The sequence below is a fragment of the Idiotropiscis lumnitzeri genome, chromosome 5, assembly GCF_059441095.1.
Source record: "Idiotropiscis lumnitzeri isolate Australia: NSW breed Sydney's pygmy pipehorse chromosome 5, RoL_Ilum_1.0, whole genome shotgun sequence".
Lineage (NCBI taxonomy): Eukaryota > Metazoa > Chordata > Actinopteri > Syngnathiformes > Syngnathidae > Idiotropiscis > Idiotropiscis lumnitzeri.
In genome coordinates this window covers 15,603,969-15,625,761 of record NC_142395.1, presented here as the reverse complement: position 1 = coordinate 15,625,761, position 21,793 = coordinate 15,603,969, and the positions used below count along the sequence as shown (strand labels likewise).

Below are 21,793 nucleotides of genomic sequence, written 5' to 3'. Positions count from 1 at the left end.
ATAATGCAGATATATGATGACGTTTGGGTACAGCTTCATTGAATTTTCAATCCTAAATCGCATGATGAAACAACCTAATCTTTCTCAATTCAACTCAATTAATTGTTGGGTATTTTTGTTTCACAATTAAAAAGACGATTGTCGATTTATTTTCTTACCGCAATCTTTTCTTTGACACAGAAAATGTTTATTATTATTATATAAACGTGAGAATTAATTTTGAGGTCATATTCAAAGGATAAAAAAAAAAAACAATCTGGAACTTTTTTGTAAACGGTTAATTATTGTACATTTTTTAGTGAATTACAAAAAATACTTCTTTCCGAACACAACAAAGCAACAAAATGTTGCCTGACTTTGTGAACAATTCTCCACATCAACTATTTAGCTCATGTAGGACAGTATGCGCGAATGTGAGAATGGGCTTTTTCAGACGTATTTCGCATCTCACGTGTACAACGAACAGCTTTTGTCTTGCACTCCTTCGTCCAGGGTCAGAACTGGCACCTTTTCCTTTTGACTGACCCAGCTGCAGCCTCAGGTGGATCAAGGAAAGATTCAGCTCCCCAAACGGCTTCCACAATGGCTTCATAGGCTTTTGATTTCTTTTTTTTTTATTTGCAGTGTGAAGAACAGGAGAAAGATGGATGGAATTTCCTGGACATGGGCAGTTTGAACCCCTTGCTGGCACTGAAGTCATCCTTATATTTGGTGACTTTGTTCTTCCCTGGTTGCTGTCTTAAATTGATGAGGCCCACACAATCCTGCTATTCTTTAGCAAAAATGCCCCGACCTGAAGATGTATCATTCTTATCGGTTGCATTCCCATTTTCCTCTTCAGGAACATGTTCATCCTCTTGCTCCTCCTGAGCTCCTGAAAATATCTCACCCAGGACCTTTTGGACCGTGAAATGTCTACTCACGGCTTCAGCAAGGAGCCAAATCGGGGTCCTTTGATTCAACATATCTTTCTATCCTCCAAACTGAGTATGCTTTTATAATGTTTGAGACTTTTTTTATGGGTTGTGTGTGAACTAATGGGTTAGTTGCAGATCAAAAGTGCAGGTGCGGGTCAAATAGTTCAATTCCTACATAAATCCAGTTTCTTTTGTGTGTGTGTGTGTGTTTGTGAATGTGTTTCAATGTGTATTATTGTGTATGTGTGGCCTTTGAACTTTTTTTTTTGTGGGGTTTAAATGGTTTATAATAATTCTCGGGTCAAAAATGACCCATAAGACAATCTTTTTACCCCAGTGGTGTTCAGGCCAAAAGAAAACATGAACAAAAACAAATTCACTTTTTCGAATGATGGGGTCTATTTAGGGAAAGTCATAAAATTTCAAGTTGAAAAAAGATAGTCTATGGTTTTTTTTTTTGTTTTTTTGTTTTTTTACAGCTACACATAGCAGTGGCACACTTTTGACCCGTAAGACAACACACGGATTATAAATATTGTTCATGAACTTAAATTTAGTCCAAACTCTGTCCTGTTTTATTTAACAACGCAGAGATGTTGAAATTTTCTTTTCTTTTTAACGTATCTGTTATTTATTTTTTATTTCTGTGTTTATAAATTATTTTTTTCATTACAATAATATGATATTGTTTTCATTAAATATTTTAATACTAGTGTCGGCTACTTGTCTATTCCGTTCTTTTCTATTTTGCAATGTGGGATGTGCGTGGCTACTCCACTGTAAATTTCAAACTTGAAATCATTTTACTGATGCACAACCACCGGTAGGTGATATTGATGCCCCATTTTAGTTACGAGATCAGCACATTTTGTGAGTCCGCTGGGAGAAATGGCTGCATTTTGTGCATCCTACCTTGTTTCTTCTGCTGACGTACAAACGGAGACTCTTCTAATGACCGGTGATTCTCCCCAGAGAAGAGATTCTATTGCACAGATGCAAGGACTGGAGGATAATGACGTGTTCTATCACAACTAAAACACAAAAGAGTAAAATTATTAACTTTCTATTTAAAAAAAAAAAACAGGGAACCTTTTTCCGATCAAAAGACTTTTCAGTTTTGCTAATTACGTTTAAGCATTTAAAACGTGCTTTCCGGACGGAATGTTTACCAGCACAAACTTTTGGAGCATTTGCTATCATAATGGTTGCAGTGTTGCGATCCCAAACTACATAATACAGCTCCCGTCAGAACCCGTGAAATGTTTATCGTGTCCCGTCACAGTCCCGTGATTAAAAGGATTCCGGGATTCCCCAAAGAAATCTCAGCCCTTAACCCTTACCAAGTTGACAAAAAAATATGAAATCATTTGAATGTTAACTTTTGGGTCTCCTCGTAACTATTTATGTGCTGTCTATAGAAGGTTGTCCACTTCTAGTTTATATGATTTTCTTTACAACATACATATGAACGTGCAGACACCATTTGAAGAGAAAAGCGTTGCATATTTAAGATCCGAAAAATGTCACAGCTGTCATTGGACACTCATTGCATATTTAAAGTGTTTCTTCTTTCTTGGTTGTTTTTTTAGTACTGGATGCTGCGTGACAGTTCTTTCCACGTCACGGAAGTGGTGGATTTGATGTCGCGCTTGAGTAGTCACGCGCATTTGCATATTCATAGCAGGAAGACAGCCAGTGTGTGTACTAACGTCGGTCCAGCTGGAATAACATTTCAACGCCTCTTATTTATTTTTGGGGGTGTGGGATTCTTTTTTTTGTGGGGGGTGATAAGCAGCTCAAATTTGTCCCAGTTCATGGATTATTGCTTGCAAATTAAATAGTCTAAGAGGTTTTTATCATGCCAGTTTAGACAAATACAGCCAGTGCCAGTTGGAGCGGGGAGAAGCTTCTCATGTTCAGCTCAGAGGGGCAAAATATTTTCTTGTTGTTTGCAATGTTCAAATTGTGCCGCACCTGCAGGAGATTTACAGCAAAGAACAAAAAAGTGCACCATGGCACGTAGTATGTATAATGAAGTGACTTTTTTTGTCGGCTAAATTTACGAAAACCAAACTAAAACTTTTTGGGGGAGTTTCCGTCGACTAAAACTAGACTAAAACCTTTTGGGGTTTTCAACGACTAAAACTAGACGAATAGGAATGAGTAAATGTGACGAAAACTCAAAAGCATTTTTGTCTGAAAGACCAAGACTAAATCTAAAATGCCTGCAAAAAACAACACAATCCGTCCTGGACACACACCCGTTTTGTGGACAAAAGCCGCAGGACGTGATTTTTTTTAAAGGGCGGGTGAGCAAAGATGTACTATTATTAATATTATTATTTCATTTTATGATATTAACTACTTTTGTGTTGTGAAATACTAATCTTGCTGCTTATCACTAAGACATTAAAAGTATAATGATTTTTTTTTTTTATTCATGGGCAGTCTTATCTGCAACAGTCAATGACGACCTCACCCTAAAATCCGTAATACTTGGGCAATCATTTTACTATTTTCAGGAAAAAAAAACATGATTACCGGATACATAATGTCTACTTTGAATTTAATTAGTAAAGTTTTCAGTTGTAGCGCTTCTTGCTTGTGGTGCCGACCTGACAAGAAATAGTCATGTGTACATGCCATTTATCAAAGTGAAAAAGGTCCCTCTGATTTGTTAATGCCACTCCTTTTTTGTCCCCCGCCCCCAACCACATACACCCTTTCCACAGAATCATGCTGGGGAAGAAGTGCAGTATGACAATGGAACCCCAGTGTGGACGGAGGAGGAGGCTGCACTGCTTCTTATTGGTCCTCATGTTTCTTGCTGTCGGAGGACTGCTTCTCTTCTACCCGCAGATAGCTGGTGAGTTTTCCTCACTAAATGCAAAAAAAACAAAACAAACGCTGAATAGAAGGATGGTAGCTGTTTGGCTTCCATGCCTCACAAAACCTCTGATGTCAATCATTCAACACACAAAAAAAAAGATACTACCAATAATCCCGCCAACATAAAAATACTAAAGACGAGACTAAATACATCCTTAATGTGATTATTTCTCAATTGTAAATGAGGGGTGTACTCTACAGATAAGCCAAAATGTGCTTATATATTACATGTACAATACAATATCATACATACTGGCTATGAGAAGGACCCCTGCATTAATTAGCAGGTGTGAAATGCACACACGCACCAAGCACGGATTTGCCTACTCAGTTGTTTTTTCAGACACGTGGTGTACTCAGCTGTAATATGGCCTGTTTGCCAAATCTGTCACTTTTTAACGTTCCATCCGGGTGTCTCTGGGGTGAGAGTTACCATGGCAATGGAGGGAGTTCATACATGTCAGGTCTCTGTGCTCATGCAGGCATGCCAGGTGCACCTAGTATTAGGATTTAGAAGCAACAGTCATGGAAATGTTGTGACTAGGAAAGCATGGTACCACTGATCGGATGTTACTGTTTTTGCTAAAGGGTCCTCAATCAGGTTGCAAGAGTGAGTGAGCGAGCGAGCGAGTGAATTAATATGTATGTATGTAAGTGAGCCACGACTCTTGAGCACATCCAACAAATAGTACAGAGGTTCAGGGTTTGATTCCGGGCTCCGGCCTTCTTGTGTAGAGGTTGCATGTTCTCCAAGTACCTGCGTAGGTTTGATGTAAACTTTTGTTGGCTCAACTCGTTCAAATTATTTTCCAATGTTTCCTTCTAACCATATTGTGTGTAGCCCGCACATTCTGTCTGATGGTTTTTGTCCGTCCTCCCGTCTCGCATTGATCGGTTTGTCTTCGACAAAGAAAATTCTGATGGAGTGCCGCTTTGTGATGCCTGTGCACCCCCCCAAAGAAAACTGCTTCCCCAGCGAATCGTGGTGCATCGAACAGCGCTGGTTTGTGTGTTGACAACGCACCACCTCATGAATATCTGAGCGGTGTCATACTCTCCCACTCTGGACGAGAGCCACTCAGCCCAAGTGGAATCTCCACGCCACTAATACGCCTGTGATTGCAACATTGTTTCAGATACAGAAAGAACAATGATGGCCCTTTTTTTGCGAAACAAAACTCACATACGTGGACATAGATGGACACAGGTTATTCGGAAATATGACAACCCTTGCAAATACGAGGCCACTTGATCTTGTGAGAAGACGGCATCGGAGAGCGAGGCAGATGCTGTGAAAGATCACTTGTCATGCCAACAGAGTTCCATTCATCCATTCATTCTCGATGGGTGACTTTGAACCAGAGGCGGAGTATACCCTGTACTGAGCGCCCATCAATTGCAGGGCGCATGAAGATAAGCAAGCATTCACACACATGAGGACAATTTAGACTTGTCTTAGATGAACTCAACCTGCTTATTTTTGAAATGTGTGAGGAACCTGCAGTAGCGAGAGAGAGCCCACAAAAACCCAGAAAGACTGGAGCCCATATTTAAAACCCGACCCTCAGAACTGTGAGGCAGACGTTTGTAGTAATTAAATTATGTTCTATTTGGTGAAAAATGGCCTCGACAAGGCAAAATGGCAGATTTATGATGGACATACGTGCCTTTTTTTTATGTTGTCTTACTTTTCAACAAAGAAGAAAAAATTCAGTGTTCTGCAAAAGGTGCTGAGTCGGCAAACTTGGCCTGCAAGCTCCAACCATACGAAATGCCGAAACCTCACCATATTAGTGGCTGGCTGCCTTGTAGGTCAAAATTGAAATAAATCTTGCAGGATAAGTTAGTTTTTAACTCTTAAATTGAACAAAGTATCTGTAAAAGAGTCACTTCAACCAAAGTGGCAGACTTCTCGTGTGTGTTTTGGCATGGCTTCTTCCGACAGGCCTACCAAAGTTCATGTTGTAAAAAAGTGAAACAACCTCCGGTAGCTGAATTTTCAAAACAGTTGCTACATAGCCAATTTTAGTTTCTGTGAGTCGTATGTTTGAATCCAACTTTTGATGGCGCAAAGTGCAAATTCAGCTTTCTTTGCACGCCTACTGCAGGGGACGACACTTTATTTATTTCTTTATTTTGTGGTCATTCCCTTCCAGCGTAGTTTCAAAGCACGAACCTGATGTGATGTGTGTGTGAGTGCGTGTGCGTCGCAAACCAAAAAATAGCTAAAGGCAAACGACTAAGCTTGTTTGCAGAAATATGCACTTAATCAGGTACACCTTTTTAAAATGACAAGAGCGGCAACATATTTACTTTTGCTGACACCAGAGAATTGAAATGACTTCTCTACTATTTGTTTAGCACTGAGTTCACAGCTTGACCAGGAAACTCTTGTAAAAGAGGTTTTTAAAATCTCGATGATCATGTATTTTTTTTTGAACAATAGACTAAATAAAAATAAAATATATAAAAGCACTGACTGTCACACACAATTTGCAATCAGTGATTTAATTGAAACGTCAAGCGAATTCATTGAACTGATACCGACAAGTGAGTAATCTTAGCTTAGCTTCCTTTACATCAGCATTAAGAGAGTTAAACCTAGGTAAGATTTGGTGATATTCTGAAATACTCGGTGAAACACACCCAAGATTCATTCCCGTTGGCAGAAAATGAAGAAAAGTTTCATTTATGCCAACAAGCAATTCAAGTGTTGCGAAGGTTTTTCATTCTCAACCATCGAGTAAAATTTTGCCAAGTTCCTGAAAGTGACTAAAATGTAGGTATTGTTTACGCTGCCAAAAAGTGACGACAACACTTTGTTTGCATTCCCTTCATTTACATTTTCACAAGTGAGTAAAATTGTAGCAAAGGTTCATTCACTCCCAAAGAGTGAGTTAAAAAAAATTTGCAAAGCATGGTTGGTTAATTAGTTAATTGCAACGGTTTATCGGTTTAAAGGGTGAGAAAGTGTCATGCCTATTTATTCAGATTTGTTGTTGTCTTCATGCGAAGGCCATTTAGCGTCACTCTTAATTCTGTCACCAGAGACTCATTCTAGCAGCATTGGCGCATCCTTTTATCCGATCTTGCGCGACCATTGAAAATAAGTGTATAGTTGTCTGAATGATTCATGAGAGCGCGTACGTCTGTATAGAGAGGAAGTCCGCACGCTCTGTGAAGCGCGAGGAGCGAACGTTCGCCTGGAGCCATCATGATGTCGCGTGGCGCCCGGTGGGAGCTCATGTCTAATAGAGCTGAGTTCGAATACATAGGGTGTCGGCTTTTATCTGCCCCTCACAAAGCTCCTCATCGTCATCTTCGCCCACCTCTTTATCTGCGCTCCGCAGCTTGTAATGGGCCTCGAAAGAGAACTGGTTAACTTAAAGACTTGCGTCCCGCCCACCCCCTAGAGTAGTTGTTTATTGGAGCCACGAACGCTTCAGTACCTTCCTTGAACATTAGGTCCGGAATTACAAATGAGGACTTTGTTTGAATGTATGGAGTGGAAAACATACGGATAGTTGAGTTAGGCCCGGTACACACTTGAGGATTTTTCAAGGCTTGTAAGATTATCGGTCACGGACGCCACACAAGTAGATAAACGAATCTGTCATTTAACAGTTTGAGTTGGGCTGTGTGCGGTGTGCTCTGACAATCGCAACACAGAACACCACACACGCATAAAGATTCTGGTCCACCACTGATTTTATAGAAAGTCCTCAGAGGCATAAATTTGTCCTCTATTCTTGTTCCACAGTCAAGGCGCTTTTTTTTGATTGGAGACATTCCATTCCACGTCAGTGTCCCCCTTTAAACGGTCGTTTCATAAGACATAAAATAGTCTGTTTTTTGTTGTACTTAGTCGGACAGTTGCAAAAGGGGTACAAAAACAGAGGTCGTGGGATCGATTGCAACTCCGGCCTTCCTGTGTGGAGTTTGTGTCTTCTCCCCGTGCCCGCGTGGGTTTTCTCCGGGTACTCCGATTTTCCCCCAATTCCAAAAACATGCATGGCAGGTTGATTGAACACTCTTAATCAGGGGTGTCAAAGTCATTTTAGCTCAGAGGCCACATGGCGGAAAATCTATTACCAAGTGGGCCAGAGCAGTAAAAGCATGATCTATAACATCAAACAATTTGTGTTAATATTACGCAGATTATCGCTATTTGCATGCTGTCCCGATGTTTCCTGTGTCATATTTAACACATTTATATCATAGTATTGTTGTTTTAGTTTTTTGTTTAACTGCAACCATGAGTTAAGGTTGGGTTTTAAATAGTGACCTTCATTCTAATTCCTTGTTCAACTTGCTCTAATTATTTGAGCATTGCTTGTAAACATCAAGAATAACACTTTGAACGAAGGGTTTACGGATTGACCGCCACAATGAATTTTACGAAACATATAAAAATTTAAAAGATGAAAGGTTATGGCAAAAGTCAATTGAATTAAGTTTACATGTGTATCTTACTTGTGGGCAACTAACATCAGCCATTTGGCGAATTTTATTCCGTTGGGCCGTACTTATTTTTATACTTTACCAAATCTTCTCGTGGGCCGGATTAATCCTGCTTGTGTACCTGATCCGGCCCGTGGGCCATATGCTTGACACCACTGCTCTAAATTGTCCCAATGTGTGAGATGTACTTGCAAGCCCATTTTCAAGACGGACCATTCAAGAGAAGCTCGCTCTCGTGAGCCAAGGTGGGCCAACACTTAGTAGTGCGCAAGTGTGTGCTTCTGTACATTTGTCCATCCGTGGTGTCATAAATGATGGTATTATCAGGGATATTTATTCAAGTCGGACTAAGTAGGACATCACTGAAGGCCTAGGTGTGAAAAGTGAAATGCACGGCCCGCCACTGCAAATGAGTAAAGCACAAGCTTTGTCACATTAAGAATGAACGATAGCAACAGTTTGTTTACCCTTCCAACAAGTAATCAAAATGATCTAACTTAGTTAATGTTCCAGTCATGAGTATAATGTAGATAAGGTTTGTTACGCTGGGAGTAAAACAGTGAATTTTGTTGACCCTCTCGACAAGTGAGTAAAATGTAGCTAGGTTGTCTTGAAATGTCAATGTCGCCGCCCCAGATTTACAACAACGTGCCGGATGGAGCAAAACTGAGGCTTGTCTGTGTTTCACACTAGCTGGCCAAACAGTGTGCATAAATTTCTGTCATTCTGGACGGAGCACAAGGCCAAATTGCTCTAAATGCGCAAGACAAACTGACACAAACACTGCAATGATGAACCGATTTCTTCTTTTCCAACACCGCAAAACATTAAGCGTTTGAGCCAATTAGCATCAGCCATTACCACAATGCTATTAGCCAAATGCGCGGTGAGTATAAAACGATGCAGGGAGCTGAAAAGAAGCGGCTAATGTGAAACCTTTTGATTGCAATGTGTCGAGGGTTGTACAATTTAGATTGTGTTACAAAAAGCTGTTTTTCTCATCTTCATCACAACACTTGCCCCAAGAAATTTGTCAAGTTGTCAATGTACAGCAAGTAGTTATTTATGGAGTTGTGTAACTTAATTCAGTTGTTCCTTTTACTAAATAGGAAATGATCCAAACTTTGGACGTTCCCGGTGTTTTACCAACTTGCCGCCTGCCGTGCATTTATTGCTCAGTGAATCTGATGAAACAGTGTAGTTGGAAAAATAATCACGGCACAATCCCAATATAAGTACAGAAAAAAAATTTGATGAGCTAAAACCTGCAAGAATGAACTGCGTTATAACGAGGGTCGAATGTACGTTTAAAATTTCCATTTTCTAGTCTTTAGAGAGTCGTTTGATGCCTTGCCAAGTCAATGTTGCCGTTGAAAATGGATTCCAATTCCAAACAAAGTTTGACTGGCGTACCAATTCCACTGTTTTTAAAATAAATTAAAAAAAAAAGTGATATAATAAAGCGGTTGTTGGAAAAATAAAGCACCCACCTTCCTCTGTTCACTCCGAGCCCACCTGGAGCTGCACGGCCATATTGTTTACCACTCTGAGGTAATACGTGATCCCTTTGCCTAAGCTCGCTGATCCTTTGAGCGTTGTCTGTTTGCATGGTCCAATTTAGCCGTCTCTTAATGTAATTAAATTGTGCTGATGACCCTTGGAGCGACCGGACTGGCTTGTCTTTGAATGTGTTCCAACTGTGGTTTTTAACTTTGGGAGGGGGAAATAAATTCCCACTCTTCCAAGTATGCGCAAAGGTCCTTTAATAAAGCCTGTTTGTGTTGTGCTGGCACTATCCTCGCTATTCCCTCCTGATTGTGAAGATCATTGGAAAGCAATACCGGGCCAACCAAGTCCATCACAAACCCCTTAAATACAATTTTCCTTCCAAAACAAAGAAATGGGGAACTGGAGGAGGGGGAATCTTGTCTCTTTGGCGTTTACAAGCTCGTCGAGAATGTTAAAGCATCCTGAATAGCCTTTCAATCACGTCATCTATGGGTGTGGATGTATGCCACGAATGATCACAGCAGCCTTTATTTCATAGAGAGGAAACCTGAGAGCTTTTGGGATTGCTTGGAATGTGTGTGGGGGGGGGGGAGGGTAAATCCGTTTTTTTTCCCGCATCTGTGGGTATCAGGTGCCTGCATCGCTGTCTCTCTGGCTTCTCGCAGACCCGGGTCATGTCAATCGGATTTAGAATGTGGAATTTGCACCGAGGCACCCGGCAGGTCTCGTGATTTTTTTTTTCCATTAACGGTAATGCCCACAGCTCTGCCACTAGAGCTTTGCGGGTGTAATCTCATTTTCCCTTGCTGCCATCTTATACTGCTCGCCAATAACTTCCATATGCCAGTCACACAATTACATTTGTCATTTTCCGTGACTCTCAGTGCTCGCTGAGAGAACAAATGCAAAAAAAAAAAAAAAACCTCATCTGGAAATGCATGGACATAAACAGGCCCAATGTATCCTCCCCCCTGGACAGCTGTAGTTCGATGTACCGTAAAAATAACAAGGACGAGGTCCATATTGCGTTTTTATTTGTTGGGAGTATATGTGGTAATAGAGGCATCATAGCCATGGACAAATGTTTTTCTTGTTTACCTCTCATCATCCAAGGTTTATTGGCGCACATCCGCTGTGATGATGTCATCACTGCTTTTCAGCAAAGGCACAAAAAGTAAGGTCAAGGATATCGTAGCATTGCATAAAGGTGACTCAATAGACCTGAAACAACATGACAGAGTGGAGGAATAAGATTGTCCAACTCTGCTGGTACGATTTATTGTTTTGAGATTGAGTTCTCTGATTTTTGGGATCGCCGAAGCTGCGTTTTTGTTTGCTAACTTGTTCTGCACCATGTTTATGGGCACTGGCAGTAGATATGAGCTTTGCATTGCGGATCCTAAACTCATCGTCATCAAAATAAGCTACACTTCAATAGGCGCTGTCACTACAAGCTGACTAAATTGAAAAAAAAGAAAATAAAAAAATTTCTTCAAGTAGTTGCACATATTAAAATTTGGATTAGATCATTTTTAAGTAGGTGTATCGTCTCCTTTAGAAAAAAATATATATATATGGAGCCAAATGTTTTTTTTTTTTTCGTGCAACTGCTTGATGAAATTAAATTCAACAAAAAACGGTTTTCAATATCGGTGTAACCTAAGTGTGCAACAACAGAAAGCATGAGAAGCTAATTGAATTGTGAATCGCTAAACTCAGGTGAAATGCTGAGTTGCGAAATACCAAAGTAAGTGCTTCGGTGTACCGTACACGTTTCACAGTAGTATGGATAAAATGTGTTAGGATAGGCAGCAAACAGCTATGAGCAGCAAATTAGAGTTAGAATGAATTAGTATCTAGAGGCAAAATAAGACAATGGCTACATGGTAAGCTCACACTCGACAACCTGAAATGACGGAAGGGACGACATTTTATAATAAATTGATTCTATTCTGATGCCTCAACTTGAGATGAGTCAAGATAAAGGCAGAGAGTTGCAACAAAGTCTTGGTCATGTATGGTTTGCTGGCAATGAAAAGATACATTTAAATAAACCAAATAACAGATTTAAATAAAATAAAAACAACTATTTCATAATTATTAAATATTTTCTTTTTAGGAAACCGCAACATCCGTAAATTGTCTTCTTTAAATAATCAGAGACTGCGAAGTATTGTGTTTGTTTACGTAGTAGATTATGGCCTACTGTCACTTATATAATATATAATAAATTCCACGCGGGAACTCGGTAGGTCTCGTTTCAAACTAACCAGTAGGTGTGGCAATCTATGGGTAGCTCATGATTTGATTTGATTCCAATTCCGATTCGGAGGAATATGATTTTGATTTTGCTGCATCATTTCATTGGTTTACATTTTATAGTCATTCGTAAAACACTGGTACCTTTTAAAGCAATTGCAGAACTCAAGGCGGAGCAAGGATTTATATTTCACACTTGGACTTTTATTCAAGTGGCGAGGCAACCTGGTTTACAAAAGTGTGTTAACATAAATTTCAAGAAGTGCCATTGGCCGCATTTGCTGTATCAAATGTCTGTAACTTCTACCGCAACAAAACATTTATAATAACATAATTCAACTTAATCTGATTTTGCGTAACCTGTATTTCAATACTTGAAAGCGCATTTTGCATCATCTGATTGACATTACAGTGTAACTTAATGAACAATCCTTTTATTTAAGAGAGTGTTTCAACGAGGATGGCGTCGCTCGTATGAGTTTTGCTTGTTCCGACATCTTGGTTGTTCAGAATGTGGCTGAAGAAATGAAGTCTGGTCCACTTTAAAACGTTTCCCTCAGTATGCCATTTTTCTTACTTTCAGTATACCTGAGATTGTTAGGTAAGAATCTCTGGTTTTATTTTTTTTCTGTGCCTGGCAGCCATCCACAAGACCAAAAGTGTTGTGCTTGTCTATGTTTTATAAGTTTCTTAATTTAAAACTCTGTTCCTTGTGTAACTGACGAGCTCACAGTGTCATGGGATGGGAATGGTAGTTGAAAGGAAGTAAAAAGGGATAAACAAGGAATCAATTATATATTCCTGTTGTATCTTTTATTCATAGTGTCTCCATTTTTAAGACTAACTCTTTCTACAAATGAACCCGCGTTGTCATTGTTTTTGGAGGGTGTCCGGCGGGAACGGCGGACAGTAGCGAATCAGCTGAAGTCTGAAAATTTAACTAAGCAAAACAGGAGTTGAAGAGGATTGCAAAAATGGGATTTATAGCCCATGAAGCAGCCCAGTGATCCCACGTGTACTTTATTATTATTTTTTTTAATTGAGATGGGCTTTTAAGTTGCCCTTTTCCATGACGCCACACTTGGTAACGTTCGAAACGAAAAGGAAATGAAACAGTGACGCAGGAGCACCTGGAGATGCGACAGCATGAGGCTGATTTTATTTTCAAAGAAAAATGTCTTTGAAGACCGTAATCATGAATGCCGCCAGTCTCTTCTGTGTGATGAGGCGCCGTTGGCTCGTCACGCACAAGGACGAGCAATCACAGAATAACGCGTCAGATAAATATGAAGGGAAATAAATGAAGGCCACAATGACCTTCAGAGTCTAAACAAATTATGTTCTACAATATAAAATGCCTTTATTATCAGTTTGCTTTTTAATAACGCACGTGCCATTTAAAATCAAACAAACAAACGGTCTTACTCTGCTTGTGCTTATTTTCTCCAGTTACTCAAAACATTTAAAAATATTGACTGCGAATTTTCTGCACCTATTGTCTTCATATAAATTATGTCGTTTTAGTAACATTTGAGGATACTTAAATAGAAAAGGCAAAAACACACATGCTAACATTAGCTTTCATGGTGGACACTGCAGTATTCTACTCTACGGCAGGCATACCTGAACAGCCGTCGTGGTCGACCGGTAGTCCGCGGACTGGTCATAAGTCGAGCGCAGAGGGTGTAAGGGGCAATGGGGGGAAAAAAGTGTTTTTGTGTTATTATACACTGCACCCTAAGCATCCTTTCAGTCTCACATCCACAAAAAGTATTTAAAAAAAAAAATGAGATAAATGAGGTCACCTGTAACCAACAGCAGCGCATGACCTGAATCACAAGAAGTTGTTAGCGGTCAACAGTTTGCAATTGTAGCTAGCAATCACAGCGTTTTTTTTTTTTTGTTTGTTTATTCTGATTCAAAGTGTGTTTGTTTGATCTACAATGCTCCGCTGGTATTGGCAAAGAAAGGGAATTTGGAGCGGCATTTTAAAACGGTACTTGCCAGCTACAATAGTAATGTTTTTGCTCTTAATGCTATCCCTGCTTCCCTGTGTCAGGTCCCCCGCTAAGCTAGGTAGCCAGTGATTTTTCTTTTTATAATCTCTGTCTTGTCCATCATGGCATGCTGTGTGCGCACGCGACTGGGTCGATCGCGGGAGGTTGGCTGTTTGAAAAGTTGATTTCTTGTGAGAAAACATTTTGGCACCTCTGCTCTACAGGCTCCACTTCTATCTAGTGGCCTTTTAAACATAACATTAGCTTACATTGTGGACACTTCAGGAGTCCATGTGTAAATTCCCATTTGTCTTCAAAACTCTTCAGATGGCATCCTACCATCATGACGATGGTCAAGTATTTTAAAAATACCATTGCCTCAAAGATCAAAACTGATCTCAGGAGCATCACATTTCCACTGATCAGCTGTGAGAGGTTGCTTCATCTTAAGGTGAGTCCACCTGTGGTAAATAAAGTTGATTGGACATGCTTTGGAAAAGACACAACTGTCTACATAAGGTCCTCCACGTGAAAATGCGTGTCAGGAGCACAAACTCTCAGAACTCCCAGATCATGAGAGAAAATCCTTGGGTCTGATGAGACAAAGCTTGAACTCTTTGGTATGAGTGAAAAACGTCATATTTAGAGGAGGCATCGTTCATCTGAGCAGTACCACGCCTGCAGTGAAGCACGGTGGTGGCAGCCAGCCACTTGCCGTGAGGATTTTTTTTCCAGTGGTAGGAACTGGGAGACTAGTTACTAATGTAGCAATGTACAGAGTGCTAAGAACCTCAGACTTGGGCAAAGGTTTACCTTGCCACGGGGCAACTCCGATCACACAGCTAAGGCAACGAAGAAGTGGCTTCCGAGCTATTATTTTAATATTCTCGAGTAGCCCAGACTTGAATCTGATCACATAAATCTGAAAATGACTGTGCACCGATGCGTCCCATCCAACTTGATGGAGTTTGCCTTGCTTTCCTCGAATGTTGTTATTTGGTTATGTGTTCAATGAGGCAAGATTTCCGATACTGTCTTAGACCGAGGCAAGTGGATCTGGGTCGAGTGGGTACCGTTTAGTGGCAAAGTGGCAAATTTCTGCTGCAGTTTCAAGTGGAAATTGGTAGAATGGATTTCTGCTTTCTTGGAAGTTGGCTCCCTTAGCAAACAAAACTGAGTTCATAGGATAAATTTCATCAGACAGTGTCGGAGTGTTGCATAAGCATGTTTGATTCTTTTGCTAATGCCGCTCTCATTCTCTGTCAGGAAGTCGCGGCAGACTACACCGCGTGACCGGGTAAAAGGAAGACTTGAGAAAAGTTGAGAGAATTCTCAAATAGATTTGGGAACTTTTGAGGTTTGCAGTCGTGTTTTCCGGCAAGCCGGCCTTGTGGCGTCGGCAAGGAGACGTGTGAAGAATGAGTGGGAGAAGCAGAGAGAAAGTTGCGTAACCACAGCTCCCACCAAGGAGACATCTTGCCACTCGAGAAGCAAACTGCAGTGATCAAGGTTTTGCTGGCGTTTTCACCTGCTCACCATGGACAGATTATGCAAGATCAGACGCATACTGCAAATTGTTTCATCACCGTCATCATCATCATCATCAATTGGTTCAATAAATGTTTATTCTTTCACTAAGACATCCAAGGATCAATTTGCAAATGGGAACTCCTGAAACAAAGACAGCAAGGTTTCATGTAAAATTCAGTTCCTTAAAGGAGGCACGACTATTTGTCTTCCAATTTAAATCAGTTCCCAGTTGTCAGATGCTTTTGCCAAAATACATGGAGGCTCAAATTTTACAATAAGTTGGCTACTCCTTTGAGCTCAAAAGCCACATTCATTTTTTAAAATGGACATGTGGTCTGGATTGGACACTCGAAATTGCCCCTAGGTATGAGTGTGAGCGCAGGTGGCTGGCAACCAGTTCAGGGATTCCCCCGCCTACTGCCCGAAGATAGCTGGGATGGGCTCCAGCACCCCCGGCCACCCTAGTGAGGAGAAGTGGTTCAGAAAATGGATGGAAGGTGTTCTGGTTCATTGGTCGATAAGGTACAAGAAAATGCACAATAATTTGCAATAAACCAAATTTGGGAAAATGGCTAAATTTAGAAACTAAAATTAAGAGAAAACTATAATACTAATCTAATTGAAAAAAATGGGATGAGACAATTTCTGAAGTATTGTATCATTATCACTGGATCAACTATACGCTATGACAATTTTTTTTCAACAGAAAGACAGTCATTGCAAAAGGGAAATTCTAAACACTTGCACCTTTTAAAAAGATTGAAGAATTATTGTTCTAGGTCAAAGCCAGTCGATTTTTTTTTTCAATGATAGCCAACAATAACCATTAACTGTCACACAAGGTGAGACTGTAGGGCTTGGTATCAATTCAAATTTCCAAAATCGATTTGATTTGATACACAAGGGCTTGATTTGATTTTTGATTCACGATTCACTTTGATCTTCGATTCAATCCAATATTTCACGCAGTACCAATTTTACTTTTGCATGGAAGGCATTCTCAGACGAACCAATGCTGCAATTTGTACAAACTGCTTGCCTCAACTAGGTGCATTCGTAAAAATATTAATAGTTACATCAAGAATTGAAGCCAATGCAGTTACATTAATCATTGTTTTATTTAACATGACCTGATGACCGTCATGCTTGTTGGCACTGACTTCACTGCTTCCAGCATTTTGTTTTGGTAGACGCTACTTTCACGTAGTGGCAAGGTTTGAAGTCACCTAACTTTATGGGGAAAAAGTCGTTGATATATGGTTTTATGAATCGATATTGGGCTTGGAAAAGGAAAATATTTTTTTTCTTGAAACCCAGCCCTGAGCCCAATCCTTTCTTCCTTATTGCCTTATTTAACCGATCACCTTGAGACTTACGGTTACTGTACGGTGCTTGGGGGATAAGGACTTAAGGACTGATGCTTTGTTCTCGCCAGTCATCTACGATCATGCCTTTTATAGTTATTCTATGCCATTGCAAAGGATATCCAATGATTGATGTGTTCTACCCGGATAAAACTTCCAACCATTTTAGGTCATTGTTGATCAATGAGCGATTTGTGGGGAACGACACATAGTTTGATAGTTCCGAATGAGATTTCCCAGCGCCGTTCCCAAAGGGACTGGCGGAGTCATCATCAAATCACAGCAGATCCCTTCCTCTGTCTGCCACTGACACATGCTGAAAGGATATCATTGTGCATGGCCGAGGCTTCCATCACGGTAATCCCTCCACAAAGTGCAGGTATGCTTTAGAGGGAAGATGGAAGAAGAGTGGGCGCCTATTCACGGTACGAGTCACTGCTCTCAGGCCCAAAGCAAGTCGCAAAATAAGTGACCCCAACCTGCAGAATCTCGGCCAAAACACAACAAAAGACTAAAGCCCTGGCTGCTATTCAGAGTGATAACAAGCTGTCAACTTCAGAAAATGTAATCTGCTGACTCTGGGAGGAATCGGAGGTGTCAGTGGAGTGGACCGCTGGCTGATGCTTATCTCGCAGAACGAGGCGCAGGGTTTGTCGGAGAGGGGAGGAGATACACAAAAGCCACCAAACAAAAGAGGTCGGGCCAGTAAAGGAATCCGAACGGGAGGCAATCTTCCCATTAATGCACGTAAACATTCCTCCAGAGAGCTCATTTCGTCTTCTTGTCTGGCGCAAGCCGTGAAGAAGAAGCTGTGGGGAATTAAAAATGGCATGAATGGAAGGCCAATGTGAGTAATAAGGTATTACCCCTTTGATTTCGCTGACAGGGCTCGGTAGGCTCCTCTCTGTCAACTTATCTCCCTGACACAAACTAAAGAAATGCTACACCTGACAGGCGCTTGATTAAACACAAAATACACGATGTGATCATATTGGCTAAATGATAATATTCAAACAAGGAATCATTGTTTGAATTGTGTGTTGCACAATGCCATATGTGTGTTCTTTCAAATGGTACTCATTTATTTCAAGTGTGTAAGGTGGCGGTTATTGTTGATCACCGACAAGAGTTAAGCATGTACGGTACATTAGGTACGGGCGTGGCGGAGCATGGTGTGAGCTATTCTTTTTTTCTACCTGATTATTGATTCTTTTGAAGAATGTTTGTTTCCATTTTGCATGATGGTGGTTGATGTAGATAAATGATGAAAGGGGCAATTACAGTAATCATGGCACATGCAGTTAGGGCTGTAAAGAAATCTAATTTGAATCGGAATATTGGTTTTGATTTGAAAGATGCGACTACATTGAATTGAACCAAATTGAATCATACCTCTTACCTCAGTGGCGGGCCGTGCATTACCCATGGGGTCAGAAAGACATGGCTACCAAAATTCATGTTGCCAATTAAAACAGGCTTCAGGGCTGAATTTGCGAATCGTTTCATCCGTTTGACAAACAATTGATCAGAAATATATAAAAGCTGAAGGTAATGCATATTTTGTTGCACTCAATAATTATGGCCCCCAATAAAACCCTGTGGTGGTCATGGACCAGTGAGTATGAATCCAATACATCCTGGTGGGGTATAATTAGTCACACTGGAGCTATTTTGGGCTTTTTTTTTTCAGCTTGAGTTCAGAAGACCATAGCTCTGGGCTTTCCCATGTGCACTCGGGTCGCTATTGATCCTGGGACGCCGGCCATAGGATATGAAACAGATACGTGTGAAGGTGACGAGCCGAATGGGAACGATGTGACTTTGATGCTATTCTGGATCGCTTGCGGTCTCGCAAGGTTTGATCGCGTCTGCTGTCAGGTGATTGATGGTGGTCAAATGTACCTCAGAACAATTGAAGCGTGTTAGAATCAATTCTTCCTGCAGCCAATTGATCCGATGACGGAATGGTAACAGAGAGAAAGTGGGGTCTAATTATCTACCGGAACCCCCCCCCCCCCGCCGCCCTTTTCGGAGCTTACCTAGAGTGCACACCTTTGTGGGATCATATGCTACAAAACAAGCAATCAATCTGCCGGATTTGCTTTCAACTGCCGACCAGTGTGATACTCGTAAGGTCTGTAATTTGGCACTAGCTGCTCCCCCATCTGCCTCTTGTTAAATTAGCCTCTTTTAAATGGAGATAACCTGACATCACAAATGCGAGGTAGTCCATTGTTTGGAAAGATTGTTAAACCAGAGACATAAAAAGTGTGTTTTTTTTTCCTATTGAAAATAAAGGAAGGACGAATTTATTACTGGGTCCTTATTGATAATGAGAATAATATGAACAGTATCTGAGGTGCATATAAGTGGTGCGCAGCTGTGCATGCGCACTGAAAATATAGAAATAGAAATAGAATAGAAATAGAAATAGAAATCCCTTTATTGTCATTGTACTCAAGTGTGCAACGAGATTAGAGGGCTCCCCTCTCCAGTGCAATACAACAATAATACAGATAAATATATAAATTAGATAAATAAAGAAGACAGTGCAATGGAATTCAGTACTGAATAGGGCATATAGAAACACATCACAATGCTGTTTTGCGAGGTTAGGGTGGTCTCGTGTGTGTGTGAGAGTTCAGTATGGAGATGGCTCTCGGAAAGAAACTGTTTCTCAGTCTATTGGTCCTTGATTTGATGCATCTGTAGCGCCTGCCAGAGGGCAACAGGTCGAACAGGTGTGAGTTTGGGTGGGTATTGTCATTGACGATGTTGAGAGCCCTTCTGAGGCACCGGGCGGTGTAGATGTCCGTCAGTGGGGGGAGAGGGCAGCCAATAATCCTTTGCGCTGTTTTGACTGTCCTCTGGAGCCTCACTCTGTCGGCCTCAGTGCAGCCGCTGTACCAGGTGGAGACACAGTACGTCAGCAGGCTCTCGATGGACGAGTGGTAGAAGGCCAGCAGCAGCTTCCTGTCCAGGTTGAATTTCCTGAGGACTCTCAGGAAGTGCAGACGTTGGCGGACCTTCTTTACCACTGCTGTGGTGTTGTGACTCCAAGAAAGGTCATCGGAGATCTGTACTCCCAGGAACTTGAACGTGTGGACCCTCTCCACACACACGCCTTCGATGCAGAGGGGGGGCGGCAGCGTCTTGTTCCTCCTGAAGTCGACGACAATCTCCTTTGTTTTAGCAGAGTTAAGGTGCAGTCTGTTGTCCTTGCACCAAGTTGTCAGTCTCTTTACCTCCTCTCTGTAGGCTGTCTCGTCACCTTCCGAGATCAGACCGACCACTGTCGTGTCGTCAGCAAACTTGACGATGGTGTTGTTGCCGTGGGCCGGGCTGCAGTCGTAGGTGTAGAGGGCGTACAGGAGAGGGCTCAGCACGCATCCTTGGGGGGAACCGGTGCTCAGCATGAGGGTGGAGGACATGTAGGGGCCGAGCAACACAGTCTGGGGTCTGTTGGTCAGAAAGTCCTTAATCCAGATGCGTGTGAGGGCAGGGAGGCCGAGAGTGTCCAGTTTGGCGACGAGGATGTCTGGGATGATCGTGTTGAATGCCGAGCTGTAGTCCACAAAGAGCATCCTTGCATAGCTCTGCTGTCGTTCCAGGTGGCCCAGCACAACATGCAGAGCAGTGTCGATGGCGTCCTCAGTGGATCTGTTAGCCCGGTATGCAAACTGGTAGGGGTCCAGAGTGGGAGGAAGGCAGTCCCTGATGTGCTGGAGAACCAGCCTCTCGAAGCACTTCATAATGACTGGTGTGAGAGCAACAGGACGGTAGTCATTCAGGTGGACGGCTGGTGACTTTTTGGGGACAGGAATAATGGTGGAAGTTTTCAAGCAGGAGGGGATGACTGCCTGAGCCAGGGAGCGGTTGAAGATCCTGCAGAAAACATGTGACAGTTGGTGGGCACATGCTTTGAGGACCTTGCCTGGTATTCCGTCGGGTCCAGTAGCTTTCCTGGGGTTGACCGCCAGGAGCGCGCGCCTCACATCGTGTTCCTCTACGATGAGTGGGGGGGAGTTGGAGCTTGAAGTGCGGGGGTGTGACGGTTGGGGCGAGTCAAAGCGAGCGAAGAAGCAGTTAAGCTCCTCTGCCAGCGATGCACTCGGGTCTACAGAGGTCGTGCTGCTGCCACGGAAGTTGGTGATGCTCCGTAGACCCTGCCACACCTCCCGTGGCCTGTTACTGGCAAGGTGGGCCTCCAGCCTCCCCTTGTAGGTTGCCTTGGCTAGCTTGATGCCTTTGCTCAGGTCAGCACGAGCCACCCTGTACTGGGCTTTGTCGCCTGACCTGAAGGCAGCGTCACGGGCCTTGAGGAGAGAGCGAACCCTGCTGGACATCCAGGGCTTCGCATTTGGAAAGGTCCGTATAGTCTTATGTTGGGACACAGTTTCCATGCAGAACTTGATGTAGTCCAGTACACAATGCGTGTAGACATCAAGGTCCTGATGATCAAAGAGGTCCCAGTTTGTGTCATGAAAGCAGTCCTGTAATTCACTCATGGCGTCGTCACGCCAGGTTTTCACAGTCTTTGTGGTAGGCCTGAATCTGCGCCTGAGAGGGGTGTACGCAGGTGCGAGCTGCAAGGACAGGTGGTCTGACTGGCCGAGAGGGGCGAGTGGGAGGGCTCTGTATGCGTGCTTGATGTTCGAGTACACATGGTCGAGAGTGTTGTCTCCCCTCGTTGGGCACTTGACATGCTGGTGAAACTCTGGGAGTACAGTCTTTAAATTGGCCTTATTAAAGTCTCCCGCTACTACGTGAACGCCATCAGGGTGGGCCCGCTGATGTTTATTGATGACGCACGCGAGTAGCGAGAGCGCCGTGCTAGCGCTAGCGTCGGGAGGGATGTAAACAGCTG

General features: G+C 42.2%; 1 protein-coding gene across 4 annotated transcripts in view; it reads left to right on the top strand.

Annotated features, from left to right (window-relative positions):
- Window positions 1–21,793, top strand: part of chst8 (carbohydrate (N-acetylgalactosamine 4-0) sulfotransferase 8) — a 158,560-nt gene that overhangs the window by 27,839 nt on the left and 108,928 nt on the right. For all 4 annotated transcript variants that reach the window (XM_088297059.1, XM_088297061.1, XM_088297058.1 and 1 more), the window contains one exon: window positions 3,650–3,783. In XM_088297059.1, the coding sequence (XP_088153185.1) occupies window positions 3,654–3,783 (130 nt within the window). In that variant the 5' untranslated portion in view covers window positions 3,650–3,653. The remainder of the gene's footprint in view (window positions 1–3,649; window positions 3,784–21,793) is intronic.